Below are 16,506 nucleotides of genomic sequence, written 5' to 3'. Positions count from 1 at the left end.
AATTGATATGAGCATGGTGCCCTAATGTCACTGACATGGGTAATGCCCAGTGGACCTTCTTGGTTTTTTGTACTGCTCTCTTCCTCACAGTTAAAAATCAAGAAGCCGGCCTCTATTTCTGCCTGTGCTTTCCTGCCTTCATTCTCTGCTGTCTTTACTGAAGGCGTCTTTGAAAATAAAATAATGTCAGCCTAGAGAAAGTGCTATTTCCTTGTATTGTGGGCAGTGAAAATTCTATTTATAACAGCGGCAGACCTAAGACCGCGAGGTGAGTACAGTTGAGGTAGCAGGTACACACTTTAGGCGTTTTTATAGCAAATCTGCAGTTTGTCTGCAGGAACCTCCCAATGATAATGAAGGCGTGAAGACTCAGGCCCAGAGATCAGAGCTTCTCTGGGAGGCAGACATCAGGCGAGGGGCATCGGCGACCATGGTTGGGTGAGTTAGTGGACTCCAGTGAAGGGAGTCGGGTTCGTTTTCCCGAGAAATTCTCAGGGCGCTATTCCGTCCCAATCAGTTAGTAGCTGTGCTGAAAGCTGGCTCATCGGATTTCACTGCTTTTCAGTTATTTACAAAAGTAAGTAGAAACGGAGCAGTCGTATCAGCAAGCCAAGGGATGCATTTCAGAGCGTGTGGCGTCCCAGCTAGCTTCTTGCTCTGCCTTTTTTATCTCGGGATTCCTACTCAGTTTCGCTCTTTTTTTTCACACTTTGCCGGGAGGAACTTAATACCGACCTGCTCCTTTTTTTTTCCCACTGAAGGGAAAAAACATAGCCGTATGGCTTGTTGAAAGCCAATCACTGTCTACTTGTGACGGATGGCGTATTGGTATTTCTTGCCCCTTGCCAGCTCTGTCAGTGAATCGGGAGGAAAACCATAGGTTTTGCCATAGGTCTTTTGAGCTGAAATCAGTGCTAATTTGGCCAGCGTGTGCTTTTGGAGGCTGGTGTGAAACCAAGGGGTTTTCTGTCACGACAGATAATTAGATGTCTGTTGTAACCCCCCAAATGTGCTTAAACCATGAAGGGTTTTTTTGTTTTTGCGGTACGCGGGTCTCTCACTGTTGTGGCCTCTCCCGTTGCGGAGCACAGGCTCCAGACGCGCAGGCTCAGCGGCCATGGCTCACGGGCCCAGCCGCTCCGCGGCATGTGGGAACTTCCCAGACCAGGACACGAACCCGTGTCCCCTGCATCGGCAGGCGGACTCTCAACCACTGCGCCACCAGGGACGCCCAAGAGTTTTGTTTTAATTAATGTTTGTCATCGTTTATTCTGCATATTCAGTAATGGAATTGCTGTTTGTATTTATATTCTCTGATAGCTCTTGTGTCATAGACTATTTGCCGTTTCCATAGTGACGTGTTGTATAATTTATCCTGATCATCTCTGTAATTACCTGTTACGTATCACCTTGATCACTGAACTTGCACACAGCCTACCTGGTAGTTTCACAGGATATGGCTACTAATGGCCAGACAGCCCAGGAAGAAATTTAATAAACATGTAGGAGAAAGTCATAAAAATCTCTGCTGGTTTTATCCTTTGGGAAATAAGAATAGCCGTGCTACCAGACCTCGGGGACGTGCTGGGTGGTGCCGGGTTGCTGCTGGGCTCAGCTGTCCAGACCCTCAGTATGGCTCCTCCCCGATCCTTCCAGAACCACATTCAGGTGGGTGTTGGCAAATTCCAAATTCTGCTCTCCAAGAAGAAACTAGGTCTTCATGACGGTCCTTTACTTTCTTTCTTTTTTTTTTTACTGCTCTCCTTCCTTCTCATTTTTGGCCCATTCCCATTTTTTTACGAAGAAAACGATGATGGGGCTTCCCTGGTGGCGCAGTGGTTGAGAGTCCGCCTGCCGATGCAGGGGACACGGGTTCGTGCCCCGGTTCGGGAGGATCCCACGTGCCGCGGAGCGGCTGGGCCCGTGAGCCGTGGCCGCTGAGCCTGCGCGTCTGGAGCCTGTGCTCCGCAACGGGAGAGGCCCGCGTACCGCAAAAAAAAAAAAAAAAAAAGAAAACGATGATGAAGATGAGGGTGTGCAGCCCGTTTGTGGAACAGGTCGGACCCGTGGACATCGTATGGAATCCATCAGTCAGCGCGTGTCAGGCCTCTGCCATCCTCTCCTCCTGGACTATGTCTCGGGCAGGTCCCATAGCCTCTAGTCTTGTCGCCCACCAGAACGGTCTCATTTGTCAGATGTTAAGAAATGCAGTTCCGTAGCCCCTCACCCTGGCCTCCCCACTCACCGTGGCACCACTGGGGAGGCCGCTGCCCCGTCCACTGTCAGGCTCCTCTTCGGGCCCCTGGGTGCTGCCCCATGGCCTGGGTGCGGGGCAGACAGTAGAGGAAGAAGCCGGCACTTGTCCCTCCTGGGTGCTCTGTGCTCTTCCCTTGCTACCCGGTCAGTGCACCCTTGGGTGCAGCAGGCACCCTGCTGCCCTGTCCTCCTGTGGGGCTCATCTGTGAGTGTCCAGGGACTTTGGCCCTTCCGTTCCTGCTTCGTGGGCCCCGCAACCTTTTCCGCCTCAGCCCTGGTGGACAGCTCCACGTCCAGGTGCCTCCCTCTGGGGGGTCGAGCCCTGCAGCATCCACCTGCCTCAGGAACTGGGAGTCCAGTCCGTAGGCTCCGACCAGTGGGACTGCAGGTTGCCCATCATTGACCCTCTCTGTCACCTGCTGACCTGGCAGCTCCGGCCAGCCTCCCTCCCAATCTCGTGAGGCAGCAAACAGGCATCATTTTTGGTTCCTGAACTTCCCCAGCCCCAGGGACATGCATCCCAGCGCTCCCGGGCAGCCCCAGGCCTGCAATTCTGCAGCTCCACGCGCGTCGGCCCCCAGCCCAGCCCTGTGGGTGGCTCTGTGGTTTGAGGCGGGGTAGCCAAGCGCCGGATGGTGGGGAGTGGGTAGGGCGCAGTGATGTCCCACTAGCCTGCCACGCTGGCAATAGAGACCCTTTGTTTCCTGGTGACATCTCTCTTCTCTGTGGAGGGGGGATGGGCAGCAGGTGGGATTTCCTCTATGCCAGGACCTGCAGGGGGACCAGAGGGTGAGGTCCTCATCCCAGTGTGAGGCATCGTGGTGGTGTGAGATCGGGAGGGTCCCATTCCACCCTGCACTATGATGGTTACCAGCTGGGGGCGCAGACACCAGGCCCTGAGCTCGGGCCTGCAGAGAGTGAGTCACTGCATCTTTATATGAGCCCGTTATTGGAGGAGGAGATGGACACTGCATACCCTGTGCAAGGTCACGTGGTGAGCGGTGATGCTGAGATGTGAGCCTGGGTGCTGTCCACCCTCTCCCTGTCATTCCTTTGGGGTCCTCTCTCCCACTCACCCCTTCGACTCCCACCCCCACCCTGGCCACGGGCACGGTTGAGTCCTGTGACTCTCCTTCTCAACCTCACTCGTGCAATCGCCAGTGAGGGACTCACGGATGGGACGGCCTGGGTGGGGAACCTCAGCCTGTGTGCGGAGCACCAAGGTTCAGGTAAGCCCAGTGAGGGTGACCTGGGGGCGTGGCAGAAACAGTGCTGGGATGGAGGCATCGCAGGTGGAGAAGTCTGGGGTTAACCCAGCAGGCAGTGGGGACCGCTGAGGGCTTTGCACCAGGAGGGTGGTTGGAAGGAGCTGTCCTTGAGGAAGGCTCCTCTCAGACTGTGGGGATGGGACTCAAGGTGTGCAGGGCAGGTGAAGGAGGAGATTCCTTAGTGTCTACGGTAAGAGTCCCCGAGAGAGGACAGTGACCTGAGTAAGGATGCAGCAGGAGGAGACAGGCTGAGCCTGGCCAAGAGGGAGCTTGGCACAGCCTTTGGGAGAGTAGAAGGAGGAGAGGAGGGGGAGGGGAGGGGAGGAGAGGAGGGGGGGAGAGGAAGAAGGAGGGGAGGAGGGGGAGAGGGGGGGGAGGGGAGGAGGGGAGGAAGAAGGAGGAAAGGGGGGAGGGGAGGAGGGGGAGGGGAGGAGGAGGAGAAGAGGAGGGGGAGGGGAGGAGGGGGAGAAGAGGAGGGGGAGGGGAGGAGGGGGAGGAGGGGAAGGGGAGGAGAGGAGGGGAAGGGGAGGAGGGAGAGGAGAGGAAGAAGGAGGAGAGGAGGGGGAGAGGAGGAGGGGAGGAGGGGGAGGGGAGGAAGGAGGAGGAGAGGAGGGGGAGAGGAGGGGAAGGGGAGGAAGAAAGAGGAGAGGAGGGGGAGGGGAGGAGGGGAAGGGGAGGAGGGGGAGGGGAGGAGAGGAGGAAGGAGGAGAGGAGGGGGAGAGGAGGAGGGGAGGAGAGGGAGGAGAGGAGGGGGGAGAGGAGGGGGTGGAGAGGAGAGGGAGGAGAGGAGGGGGAGGGGAGGAGGGGGAGGAGAGGAAGAAGGAGGAGAGGAGGGGGAGGGGAGGAGGGGGAGGGGAGGAGGGGGAGGGGAGGAGGAGGGGAGGAAGAAGGAGGAGAGGAAGAGGAGGAGAGGAAGAAGGAGGAGAGGAGGGGAGGAGAGGAGAGGAGGGGGAGAGGAGGGGGAGGAGATGACAATGCAGTAGAAGATAATGAAGCACTAACCTACAAGGAGCGGTGGCAGAGAAAGTGTTGCCTGGAGGGGCTCTTTGTCGGGCTTCTAATGTCTAGAAGCCAGCAGACTTGCACAGTCTCTGGAGGTGGTGGGTGTGAGATGGTGGCAGGTGTGGATGAGGCCTCACTGCAGTGCGGAAGCTCGGAGGACATGGCGTCTCACTGGGGGGCTCCTGGGGGGCGGCACACTCCTTGCTTCCTTGGAGCTGTGCTGCACTGGCTGTGCCTCCCCTTGCGGGGAAGGAAGTCGACCAGAACAATGGGGGCTGCTGGCTGGAGGCAGGAAGCTCAGGTGACTTTGCAGCTCAGGCAGAGCTGACTGTGGGGTCCCGAAGCGGGAGGGTGTTGTCCTGACAGCCAGATCCCTTCATCCAAGCCCACTGCCCCCTCGCTGGGACCCTTGGGCGCTGCGGCCTCGTGGCGCGTCTGCCACCTTATCTGTTTGGCAGCTCGTCTGTGATCCTGGGACAGTGATATTTGGTAGAAACTGAATATGGCCTTCAAGCCTGAGAAGCCTCACTACCGCACGGAGTGTGGCTGCAGGAACACAGCGGGCTTCTGACGACATAGCTTCTGGGGGGAAGAAAAGAAAAAGAAAGGCTCTTCAGCCACAGAAGGTGCTGAATCGTGCCTGGGACATGGGAAGGCTTGCTTCAGGCAGAGTCAGCAAATGCTTGGTCGCACAAGGTTGGTGAGCCACGGTGAGGGTCTGACTTGTGTCTCAAAGAATAATTACGCTTCTCCCCGACGGACCACCTGCGATGTCCGTGCCGGCAGCTCCGAGAAGGTGGTGGGCGTGCTTTGTCAGAAGGAAGCGGGTAGCTGCCAGGCATCCTTGCTGAAGACACAGCTCTGCTCTTCCTCCCAGATCGTTCGGTCCTTTTCAGTTTGTTTTCTGGATTAGAAGGGTCAAGCCTGGGACCAGGTGAGCCAAGGCAAATTGATTTTGCTCCTGGCGGGGGACTCAGGAGCACCGTTTTAGCTGGCAGGCGTGGCACCGCGGGCTTGCTTGGGAGGAAGCCCTGCATTGGGTGGCACCTTAATGAATAAGTCACAGGCTGGTTGGATCAGAGGCCTCTGCATGTCCTCACAGCTCTGCTTCTCCCCTGCGCTCCCGTCCGGGGAAGCTCCAGGGACGGGCTCTTGCCTTGAGCTGTTGGGACCGCGCTGGCCGTGAGATAAGGTGCCCCCTGCTCCTTGTAAAGGGGCAAAGCAAAGCCTCCAGGAGGGGCCGGCACAGCTTGGGATGTGTGCGCACATCGCCAGGTGGTTTGGGAACCAGTAAGTTTTCTCCTCGGATCTGTTTCCTTTCATTTGATAAGAATGTTCAAACCTCAGTAAACTGGTGCAGACTATTTTTTGGAAGGAGAGATCCTTTTTCTATAACACTTAGCGATGCAGTCACTCGTGGTTTTATCTGATTCTCGGGGCGTGAGTTGCTCTGCGCAGCTCCATCGTGGAGTCCTGGCCGCCGGCTAAGTGATCCACACCCACGGGCTCTTTCTTAACTTTCTGGGGGTTGGGTAACCGCTGTGGGATTCAGCTCTCAAATGCTGCTCTTTGAATATGTACTTGATGTGCACTGAGATAGCCATGTTCCCATGTACACGGGCCCGCGTGTCAAGTTTGCTGAGTGTTACGGATAGCTTTTGCTATTGTGTCTTTGAGAACCCCATCAAGAAAGCTAATCGTTTCATTTTGGGTTACTGAAAGCTTCTCCCAGCCCCAGGTCACGACGGTGAAAGTCTCTTGTGAGTAGGGGTTCTTGGTTGGTTTTGAATGCGTTTGCTGCACAAATGAGCTTTCATGGGGCACCTAGAGGAGTCAGCTTCTCCTCTGCCCTTGTTAGAGGCAGGAGGCTTGTTTTTTTGTCCCAAAGAGTAAACCTGCTAATAACAGTAAAAGCCATTTTAACAGCTATAGTCACTGAGTGCCCTGCAAGAAACTTCCTGAGTCATCTTGTCTAATCCTCACGTGAACCCCATAATAAACACTGAAATCATTCTCCGTTTGGCTCCTGGGGAAACTGAGGCCGACAAGTGGCAGTACTTGCCCAGACAGAGTCGTCTGCTGTAGGACACACAGCTGGTAATATCTTCGCCAGATCCGCATACAGCAGAGTGTATCACAGGGCTGGCAGGTGCTTTGCAGCTATGAAAGGGTGTTCTGGGGCAGAATTCCAAAGGACGGTGTCTCTCCGTTGCCCTGAAAAGCAGTGTTTTTACGGGAAGCCCATTTCCCCCTGGTTTACTGGGACTCTGGTGTTCCTCTCTTGATGCAGTTTCTCCTTCAGGCTGCCGCTTGAAGATGGCCTCTTCATTTGAGAATTCCGTGGGTACATGTATCTGGATCTTTCGTTGACTGTTTCCCTTGTCCTAAGTTTTGTTTTTAAAGGCAAACATGGTAGGGAAAGCATCAGAGGGACTGGCCTCATTCCTCCTTCATTAGAAAGGACTCTTGTCTAGGAAGGAATAGTACCCTGATGACGCGAGGTACTTACTGAACCCTGAGAGAAGGCATCACCGGGGTTCGAACCTGGGGCCCCCATGACTCACAGCGGTCTGCAGAAATCGCGTGCACATACGTGAAGGGGTCTTGGTGTATCGTGTCCTCATCAGATCCTGATCCTAAAGGCTCGGAGAGCCCTGAGGATTGACCTGGAACCTTCCCGCCGTCAGCCAGTCTGCCCATCTCTCCGGGACTCTGCCTCATCCTCTGTTCCGTGAGGATGTTGAACACAGCCTGTGATTCGTGTGTCCTCAGCACTGAAGGACGTCCGCGGGGGCTCTATTAGACAAGGCTGGTCCGGACCCCACATCACAGCAGACTGTGCCAGGAACCTTTCCCAGCGGGGGCCTCCCGACCCACCCCCTCAACTCAGTGGCCCCTGCGGGATGCCCACCCTCTAGCACATGGCACAGAGCCTGGGCGGTTCAGCATTGGCTGCTGGATACCCTGGGGTTTTTTGTTTTCAGGAAATAACTAGGGAGAGGGCCGGGGGTGCATAGTGGCTCAGGAGGACCCGTGGCAGTGTGAACCCGAGAGAGTCCCTTACCTGTCGGATCCTCAGTCTTCCCGTCTGTACAGTGGGGAGAGTAACCCTGCATGTGCCCTTGTTGTGAGGACTGAACGTATGTATGCCAAGTGCTTGGGACTTGGCTGGCTTGTACGTCCAGAAACTGAGAGCTAAAAACCCCGGTTACTGCTGGGCTCAGAGGCGTGGGAGCTGTTACTGGAGGTTGGGGAGGGCTCGCTACCCCCTCGCACCCATCCTGCCCTCCCTCCGCAGTGCCGTGCCGTCCCCGGGTGTTGGCCTGGGTTTTGGGACGTCCACCTTCTCTTAGATGCTCGCACAACAGGGCAGTGACACGCAGCTGAATCACAGCAGAGGGGAGCTGACTCATTTGTACAGCAAGTAGTCTCTGAGTTACCTTCTCTGCTGGGACCAAGAGAGTCGTGGGGTTAGAGTCTAGAGTCGTGGCTGGTCCTACATGGTCCGGTCCAAGTCCTGTGAGTGCCGACTGGGAGAAGCGCTGTGAGAGACACTGGCCGGATGCTCTGCTGGAGAACATTCTACGGGGTCGCAGTAGGGATGGGGGAGAGAACGTTCTGAGGAGCGCGCCTTCCAGGGTGAGGAGAGGCGACAGCATTTCCGGCAGGGAACAGTGTGTGAAGCCCTCGACGAGGGAGAGCTTGCTGATTCAAGGCAGCAAAGGAGGAGGCATGGGGGGACTGAAGAGGCTGGGACAGGCAAGGTGGGTGTGCTTGCGCCGCAGCGCTGGGGGGACGTAAGCGAGGACGTGGTGGCTACTGCGATCTGTGATTTAAATGATGGCTTGAGTGCAGAATCTAGCAGAGGGAGAAGGAGTGAGGGGTGGGAAGGGGCCCACGGGAATCACGTGGAGGGGGATTTTGTCCAATTGGGATTCTATCCCAGACCACCCCAAACTTTCTGGAACTGCTCTCTCTGTGTCCCAGCCAGAAGGCGGGTCTTGTTAGCAGTGGTGTCTCTGTCCCTTGCCCCTGGCTGGGGTGGCAGGGGGGACACGCCCTTGCTCTGTGCCGTGTTACTTCAGGTATTGACAACCGTTGTGAAGACCACTCTTTCCTGCCCTTGTTGCCTCCACGGTGTGTTTTCCCCTCATTTCTAACAACTCTATTAGCCTATATTTGGCGTCATCTTTGGGGTCTGACGTCTGTGTTCCACTTTCTCCTGGGATCTCCTGACCCATGAAAGGATAAACAGAAGGATGTTGTCGGTAGCAGCGGAAGGCCCTTCTTCTGGCTGATGCCCAGAGCTCACCTGGGCTCCGCCAACGCAGGTACTTGATGTGTTTAAACTTTCACTGAATTTCCTGAGAAAACTGTAGAATATACCTTGCAGAAGGGAAACTGGGTGAATACGTTTACAAAAGAGAAGCAGTCCATCGCTTCCCTCATGCTGACCCCCTTCAAGGCCTTTCCCGGGTGTGACCCAAGTCCCTCCCCTAAATCCAGTTCCTGAGTGGGTGAGGCTGACAGGGGTCACGCAGAGGAAGGAGCAGTGCCAGGGACACCCCCGGGACAGGGACAGGCACTGCGGGACATGGGATGCTGAGGAGACAGGCTTGGAACCAGGCTTCTTGCCCCGTAGCCCTCGCTCTGAGTCACGGCTCTCACTCCCATTCTGTGGCTGAAATCCAGCTGAAACCGCCAACATTCCATTTAAATGTGAAAAGTTAAACCTTTGTGTTTCAGCTTCTTATCGTGCACATCAATCTTCTGGCTTTAAGAGGATGACCATCCTTTACATAGACACCATCTTCATGATTGCTTTCATTTATTTATTTAAAATTTTCCTTGGAGTAGAGTTGATTCACAATACTGTGTTACTCTCTGCTGTACAGCAAAGTGAATCAGTTACATATATCCAGTCTTTCTTCAGATTGTTTTCCCATATAGGCCATTACGGAGTATTGAGTAGAGTTCCCTGTGCTGTACAGTAGGTCCTTGCTGTTTATCGACTTTATATATAGTGGTGTGTATATGTCAATCCCAGTCTCCCAATTTATCCCTCCCCCCTCCTGCACCCTGGTAACCGTAAGTTTGTTTTCTACATCTGTAACTCTGTTTCTATTTTGTAGATAAGTTCATTTGTAGCCTTCTTTTAGATTCCACGTATAAGTGATATCACATGGTATTTGCCTTTGTCTGACTCATGGCTTTTATTTTTAATGCAAATAACTTAAACAGATGCCATTAATCTGCTGGATACATTTCATAATGCACCCAAACATGAAACTAAAGAGCAGTTACATGAAATCGTCCTCATTGCCTGTTGAACAGTACACACAGCTAATTAAAAGGCCAGGGTCTTCATGTCGTTCTCAGACAACAAAGAAAAAGCTAGTTGGTACTGAAGCGATGCAGGGCTTGGTCCCTTACCCCTCATGGTACAGGGGACAGAAGTCCTTCATTCTCTGTTGCTGGCATGTCCCCAGCCCCACCCGGCCCTGGTGGGGAGCAGTGTGGCAGTGAGTAGAATGCAGATGACCTCATGTAGGCTACTACTAATTTTAAAAAAATTGAAATGATTACACGTGTCAAAAAAAAATATTCTGCACTTTGGGCTGCCAATGAATCCCTTTGTAGATCTTCAGGGATTGGTATACTTTAGTTTTTAAAAAAAAAGTGTTACAGAGACAAATTTTCTTGCACAGAAGTTTTACTTAAAAATTCAAGAATTATCTCAAAAATCTGTGAAGTGTCTGTTTAAGAAGAAATAAACAGGCATCCTCAAGCACATTCTGCCCTCATCTTGTTTCTGTGCAGCCGTTGTGTGCCTTCCGGCTAGAAATGAACTTAGCACAGTACTAAGTCCGTCGCAGATTTCTTCATCAGTCAGATACCCTCTTTGGGGCGTGAGAGCCTGTACGGACACGTGACCTCTTGGGGGCACCTGCCCCTCACCGGGTCCTGGGCCAGTCATCTTACGTATGTTACCTAGTTCAAGCCTCACAACAGCGAGACCACAACATCTGCGGCTGGTCCCGGCCTCCTGGGCAGATCCCGGAGTGTTTGCTAGGCCCGCCCCTTGTGAGTGTTCAGTGCCTTCATTGGAAAAGCCTTGGCGTATGCGTTCACACTTCCTAGGCTGCTGTGTCCACGAGTGGGCAGCTCTGAAACCAGCACTGTCAGTGTCACGAAGTCAGGTTTCTTCTGCCAGAAAGCAGGGCAGAAGCACTTGACTTGGTTCCCTTTCGTGCTGAGCATGTGCTGAGTCCTCGCTGCGCGGGTAGCTGCAGGTGTAGACCCTGAGGTCCTCACGAGCACAGATGCGCATGCTGCCCCCGCCCACACCTGCCTGCGTGTCCTCACCTTCACCCCCCGCCAGCCCGGCTCACAGACATATGGGCTTAAAGGGAAATAAAGTGTCCACCCTCAGACCCCACCGGAGACCGCTGGGGACGGGACGGCCTTCCCTTTAGGGTGGGATGTAGGGGAGTGTGTGTCCCCTGGGGCTGTCTGCACACCTCACCCTTTAGGTGCGTTTCCACCAGGTAGGCCAGCACCCTAGTCTTCATCTCGGCCAGGGTGCTGACGCCAGGCACACGGGATCCTCGCCCAGGTGGAGCCGTTCTCAGAACGTCTCCGACCTTCCCGCAGTCCTGCTTCCGTAGATCTTTCTGCCCCTGATTCTGTCTGACCCCTGCCCCTCTCTTGTTTCTCATGAGGGTGGGATTTCTCCTTTGGGTCTGATGGTCAGCTGCCTTAAATTTGCACTTGTTTGTGAACTTGCCTTCCAGAGCTGTGTGTGTACATGTGTGCACGTGTGGGTGCGTGTGCACGTGTGAATCATGTGCCTTGCGAGAAGAGCCTGTTTTGTTCTTCAGCGTTCATAGGAGATGCCCGACGTCTCCCCCTCCGCACACCCAGGGTCCCTCCCTAACCCAGTCTGTGCGCATCCCCCTGCCTCACCACATGCCAGCCTTCCTGGAATGTGCCCACATCCCGGGCCCCTCCCCACCTTGGTGCCGTCAGGATGACCGTCCTTGCTGGGGACAGCCTCAGGCCCACGCTTGTCCTTACCACCTCCGTCTGATTGCTTATGTCACCACTCACACATCATCTCCTGCAACTTTGTGAACTCAGCCTAAATCAAGAGCCCTTACCAGTCCCTGCGGAGCACTCTTGCCTTCCGTGCCCTTGTGGCTGTACCATCCTTCTTCCTGTGTCACGTGAGCTGATGCCCAGCCTTGGGGACCGTGATCCCGTGGAGGGTGACTTACAGCTGTGGTCATCGATCTTAGGATGGGATGTGATGAGACCACCACATATTTGTTTAGTGGAAGACTGTCTTCCCAGACACGCGTGGCACTGCTCGTAGGAGAAGTTAAGTCTTTAGGTGTGAAGGATAATGTTTGTGATAGTATGATTAAAAGCCTGTCATTCCTGCCCGCCTTTCTCTGATGCTTCCTCCAAACCAGTGATTCCCAGATCACTGAATTCTTTGCTGCACCCACGACTCCCAAGGAGGTGACTCAATTCAGAGTCAGATTCAGGAGGCCGGCCGGCCGGCCGGGACCATTTGCCCAGAACCCCAGGCCTCCTGCACTGACTCTCAGCGGAAGTGCCTGGCAGCCTCGGGGCTGCTCCCTCCCTGGGGATGAGCAGAGACCTCGCGTCCAAGAGCTGGAGGAGAATCCAGGTGACCCTGGAAGTGACCTGACCCTGAGAACCAGGGCAGCTCGTGTCCAATTTTCTGACTCTTCGGAGAGGAAGCAAACTTCTGCTTGGGAAGACTCTTAGAAGAGAACGGTGACCCCTTCTGCCTGCAGCGCCAACAGACCCACCAAGCCAGAGCTTGCTTCACCGGCGGATCAGAACCACGAGTAGCCTGGTCTGGTTTTTCTTTGAAATTTGGGCGGGCTTCAAATTTCTTTGCACTTTGAAATTCCCTTCCAGGAGACGCTGTTCACCCCGCTTCCTGCCCGGGCTGCCAGCATGGTAAATGGGCGGGGATCCTGCAGGCTGCTCGTTCGGCGGAACGGGCACCAGCCTAGGCATCCGTGGAGAGTCACACTAGAGAGCAGAGCGCCCTTGGGACTGTGCTCAGGGAAGTAGAGAGCTGTGTGGACGTTCTCTTCTCAGGCTGCAGCCCTGCCTGCCCGGGCCCCTCCAGCTTGGCTGGGTGCCAGCCACGGCCTGGAGGTCGGTTTTCATTCAGCCGCCTGGACCCGGCCCTGGGATTTGCGCTCACTGAGCCCAGACGGTGTCAGACGCACAGCCCACACCGTCTTGGATCGGCTGCCTTTCGTTGGGGCAGCGTCTCTGCCTCCTGATTCACACCGAAGGGCTCTGGGCAGAAAAAGCCGTCTGGCAGTGCCCCCGCTGATGTGGTAACTAGCAGACATGGCCCTGACATTTGGGTCAGAACTATGTGATGGTTTTAAGATAAAACAGTGTGGAGCTCTGACTGATGCTGTTTGAAATGCCAGAAATGTTTTTACGTGATGGTGTTAAGATGGATTACCTTTGAGATGCCAGGAATGTTTTTATTTTTATTCTTTTCATCTGCTAAGTCCTTCCTGCCCGGGCACTCCCAGCTGCTTTCCTGGAGGGAGCAGAGGGCAGGTGAGTGGCTTGCTCAGCAGCTCATGCCCTGAAGAGCCTCCCGGGGTGTGCCCAGGAGGGGCCAGGCCCTGGGTCCCTGCCCGGTGGGTCCTCAGACTGGGGCACAAACCTGGCCCTTTGACGGCCACACGCTCCCAGACTCAGGTGACCCCAAACGCCCGACACCCGCACAGACCTTCCAAGGTCAGCACCTCGGCTTCCCTGGACCGAGTGAAGGTGGTCCGAAGTGGTCCCTCCGGGCAGAGGAGGTCAGTGGTGCTGCGACCACGTCGTGTGGAGATGCTGCTCATAAGCGGAGGGGCCTGGGGGGGTCCGTGCACCTGGGCAGCTTCTGCTCTTGAACTGGCCCGCGGTTACACCCTGGAACACACAGCCTGAGGTGTTGTGATGCTCCTGGGGTGCAGGAGGATGGGGGGGCAGCAGAGATGCCTCGCTGCCCTCGGGCCCTGCTCCCTTCAGGGCTCCCTCCCCTGGGCGGATGCAGCCTCACCCCTTCCTTCCCTTTCCTCTAAGGGGCCCATGAGCCTCCACCCCTGTCAGGTCCTGCATCTTCCGCCTTGCCCCCCAGCCAGAGAAGCTTCTCGTGGGTGGTGGGACAGAGGCTGAGGGGCCCCCAAGAAGGAGCGAGCCCTGGCAGTAAGACTCACAGTACCAGCTGATCCCATTACCAGGATAAAACGATTTCATTAGGATGAAGTCTAATTTTATTAGGATGAAAACTTAATTTTATTAGGAGGCAATGATTAAATTGTGATAAAATCACATGACGTAAAATGTACCATTTTTGACCCGTGTTGAAGCATACAGTTCGGTGATGTTAAGCACATTCACGTTGTTGTGCAACCGTCTCCAGAACGTTTTTCCGTCTGGAACCATTCAGCGAACGGAACTCTGTTAAACAAAAGCTCTGTTAAACCCATCAAACAAAACTACCCGTCTCCCCCTCCCCCAGCCGCTGGTAACCACCCTTCTATTTCCTGCCCCCGTGTGAACTTGGCTGCCCTCCGGAACTCCTATAAGTGGAATCAGGCAATAGGGGTCCTTCTGTGACCGGCTCGTTCAGTTGGCTTAATGTCCTCAAGGTTCATCCGTCTTATGGCAGGTGTCAGAATTTGCTTCCTTTCTAAGGCTGAATCATATTCCACAGTGTGTATCATCTGTTGATAGACTCTGGTTGTTTCCACCTTTGGGCTATTGTGAATGATGCTGCTCTGAACATGGGTGTACATGAGTCTTTACTTTCAATTCTTTGGGGTATGTACCCAGGAGTGGAATTGCTGGGTCGCATGGTAGTTCTATTTTTAATTTTTTGAGGCCCCTCCGTACTGTTTTCCGTAGTGGCTGCACCAATTCACGTTCCCACCAGCAGTGGGCAAGGGTGCTCATTTCTCCATGTCTTAGCCATTATTTGTTATTTTCTGATTTTTTTGGTCGTGGCCACCCCAGTCCTGACTGCAGCTTAATTTAATGTAATATAATGGTGGTAGTTTGGGTTTATATTTTTCTGTGACTTAGTCTATTAGAACTGGAAGCCCCCAGTTTCACCGACCTGGAAACTGAGGTCCAGGAAGGAAACTCCCCTGAGACAACACAGGTGCACACACAGGACCACCTAAGAGATGCTCTTCTCTGCTGTGGCCAGGTGTGGCCTCAGAGCCAGGTCAGCCCCTGTCCAGGTGTGAGGGCCAGTCACAGTGGACTGAGGGGAAACGGAGGATGGGGATTGGCCCTCCCACCTGAGACCAGGAGGCGCCCGGTTCAGGCCACAGCTGAGTTCTCAGTGCCCCTGTCCCTCCTGGCAGCCCCACCCTAAATCTGCAGACCCGTCACCCTGCAGACTGCACGCACTAACACCGCTTCCAGGGCTTCTCAGTGGCTGGGACCACAGGGGTGCCCGGTCTGAGAGCGAGGACCCCAGAGTGTCCTGAGAGAGGTCTTCGGTTGCTCCTTTCCCTCTGCCCGTGCTCACTCCACTTAACACTGGGAGTGTCACTGTCATCTCGAACTCCATCCATGGGAAGCCGATTGCTGGCCGACCCCCAGGATGCATCCTCTGTGGGGCTTTGTGGAGCCTCCTGCAGGAGTCTGGGTGACGTGCAGTGGCCTCCCCACGACCCCAGCCCATCTTCTCCCTCATGGCGTCTGTGTCCGGGCATCCTCTCTCCACCCCACCTGTCCTCCACTTCAGCCCTCGCGCTGTGGACCTGGGGCTGTACCTGCTGCCTCTCCAGGCTTGCTTCTCCAACTGTTTCCCCGGATGCTGCCTCCCTCACCTAACTCCTGACTTCCCCTCCCAAGGCCTCAGGGACCCCGCTGGCTGCAGGGTCAGCCAGGTCCTCAGCGGCGTCCCACCTGGGAACTTCCTCCCGCAGTAGCTGGGCCCCTCATCCAGACAAAACAGACACAAAACCATCCTCTGGTCCCGACCTCTTTCTTGGGGACCTTGAAAGAAGTAATTTAGGCACTCCCCAAGTATCTGTGGGATACCTGTTTATTTAGAACCCACCTGTGCACAGTTCCCCCAACTGTAAAATGAGAGCTGGAGATCTTATCCTTTAGACTATGAGGGTCAGATGAGACAAAGTATTTATTTATTTATTTATTTATTGCTGTTGAAGTATAGTTGATATACAATATCATGTTAGTTTCGGGTATACAGTATAGTGATTCAGTTTCATATATATATATATACACACACACAAACACATATATGTATATTCTTTTTCAGATTCTTTTCCCTTATAGATAGGTTATTACAAAATATTAAGTTTAGTTCTCTGTGCTATACAGTAGGTCCTTGTCGGTTATCTATTTTATATATAGCAGTGTGTGTATGTTAATCCCAAACTCCTAGTTTATCCCTCTCACCCTTTCTTCATTGGTAACCATAAGTTTGTTTTCTATGTCCGTGAGTCTCTTTCTGTTTTGGAAATAAGTTCATTTGTATCTTTTTTCTGATTCCACATGTAAGTGATATGATGTTTGTCTTTCTGTGTCTGACTTACTTCACTTAGCATGATCATCTTTAGATCCATCCATGTAGCTGCAAATGGCATGATTTCATTCTTTTTTATGGTTGAGTAAGAGATAAGGCATATTTGGAAAACCCACAGCACTCTGGTACACTGTCTGGCAGTATAGTCAGCCCATCAATGCTGTTTGACATCTCGTTCTGTGATGTGCATTACAGTATTTTTTCCTCCCCCACCATACACGTTTTTTGCTCCCTCATCTCCAAAGTCTGCACATCCTCAGGGTTGCTCACAGCCTCCTCTGTAGGTGGACACCCCACCACTGCGGTCCATGCAGAGTTCTTCAATTTCATTGTTGTCTCAAGATTTTATAAGTCTGCTGAGTT

General features: G+C 54.0%; 1 protein-coding gene across 11 annotated transcripts in view; it reads left to right on the top strand.

Moving 5' to 3' along the window:
• COBL (cordon-bleu WH2 repeat protein) overlaps nucleotides 1-16,506 on the top strand; it is a 261,169-nt gene that overhangs the window by 64,624 nt on the left and 180,039 nt on the right. Inside the window, exon 1 of one of the 11 annotated variants that reach the window (XM_033862777.2) lies at nucleotides 7,946-8,165. The exons of 8 other annotated variants lie outside the window; for them this stretch is intronic. Coding sequence is in view for 1 of the 3 variants with exons in the window: in XM_033862776.2 (XP_033718667.1) it covers nucleotides 8,259-8,290 (32 nt within the window). In the remaining 2 variants the exon portion in view is untranslated. Of the gene's footprint in view, nucleotides 1-7,945; nucleotides 8,291-12,472; nucleotides 13,149-16,506 lie in introns of those variants that run through there. 2 more of the 11 variants (XM_033862776.2, XM_073809484.1) reach the window with 2 other exon arrangements.

This window comes from Tursiops truncatus, chromosome 9 (genome assembly GCF_011762595.2).
Source record: "Tursiops truncatus isolate mTurTru1 chromosome 9, mTurTru1.mat.Y, whole genome shotgun sequence".
NCBI lineage: Eukaryota > Metazoa > Chordata > Mammalia > Artiodactyla > Delphinidae > Tursiops > Tursiops truncatus.
The sequence above is the reverse complement of the archived record's forward strand: the minus strand, read 5'-3'. Positions and strand labels throughout refer to the sequence as shown.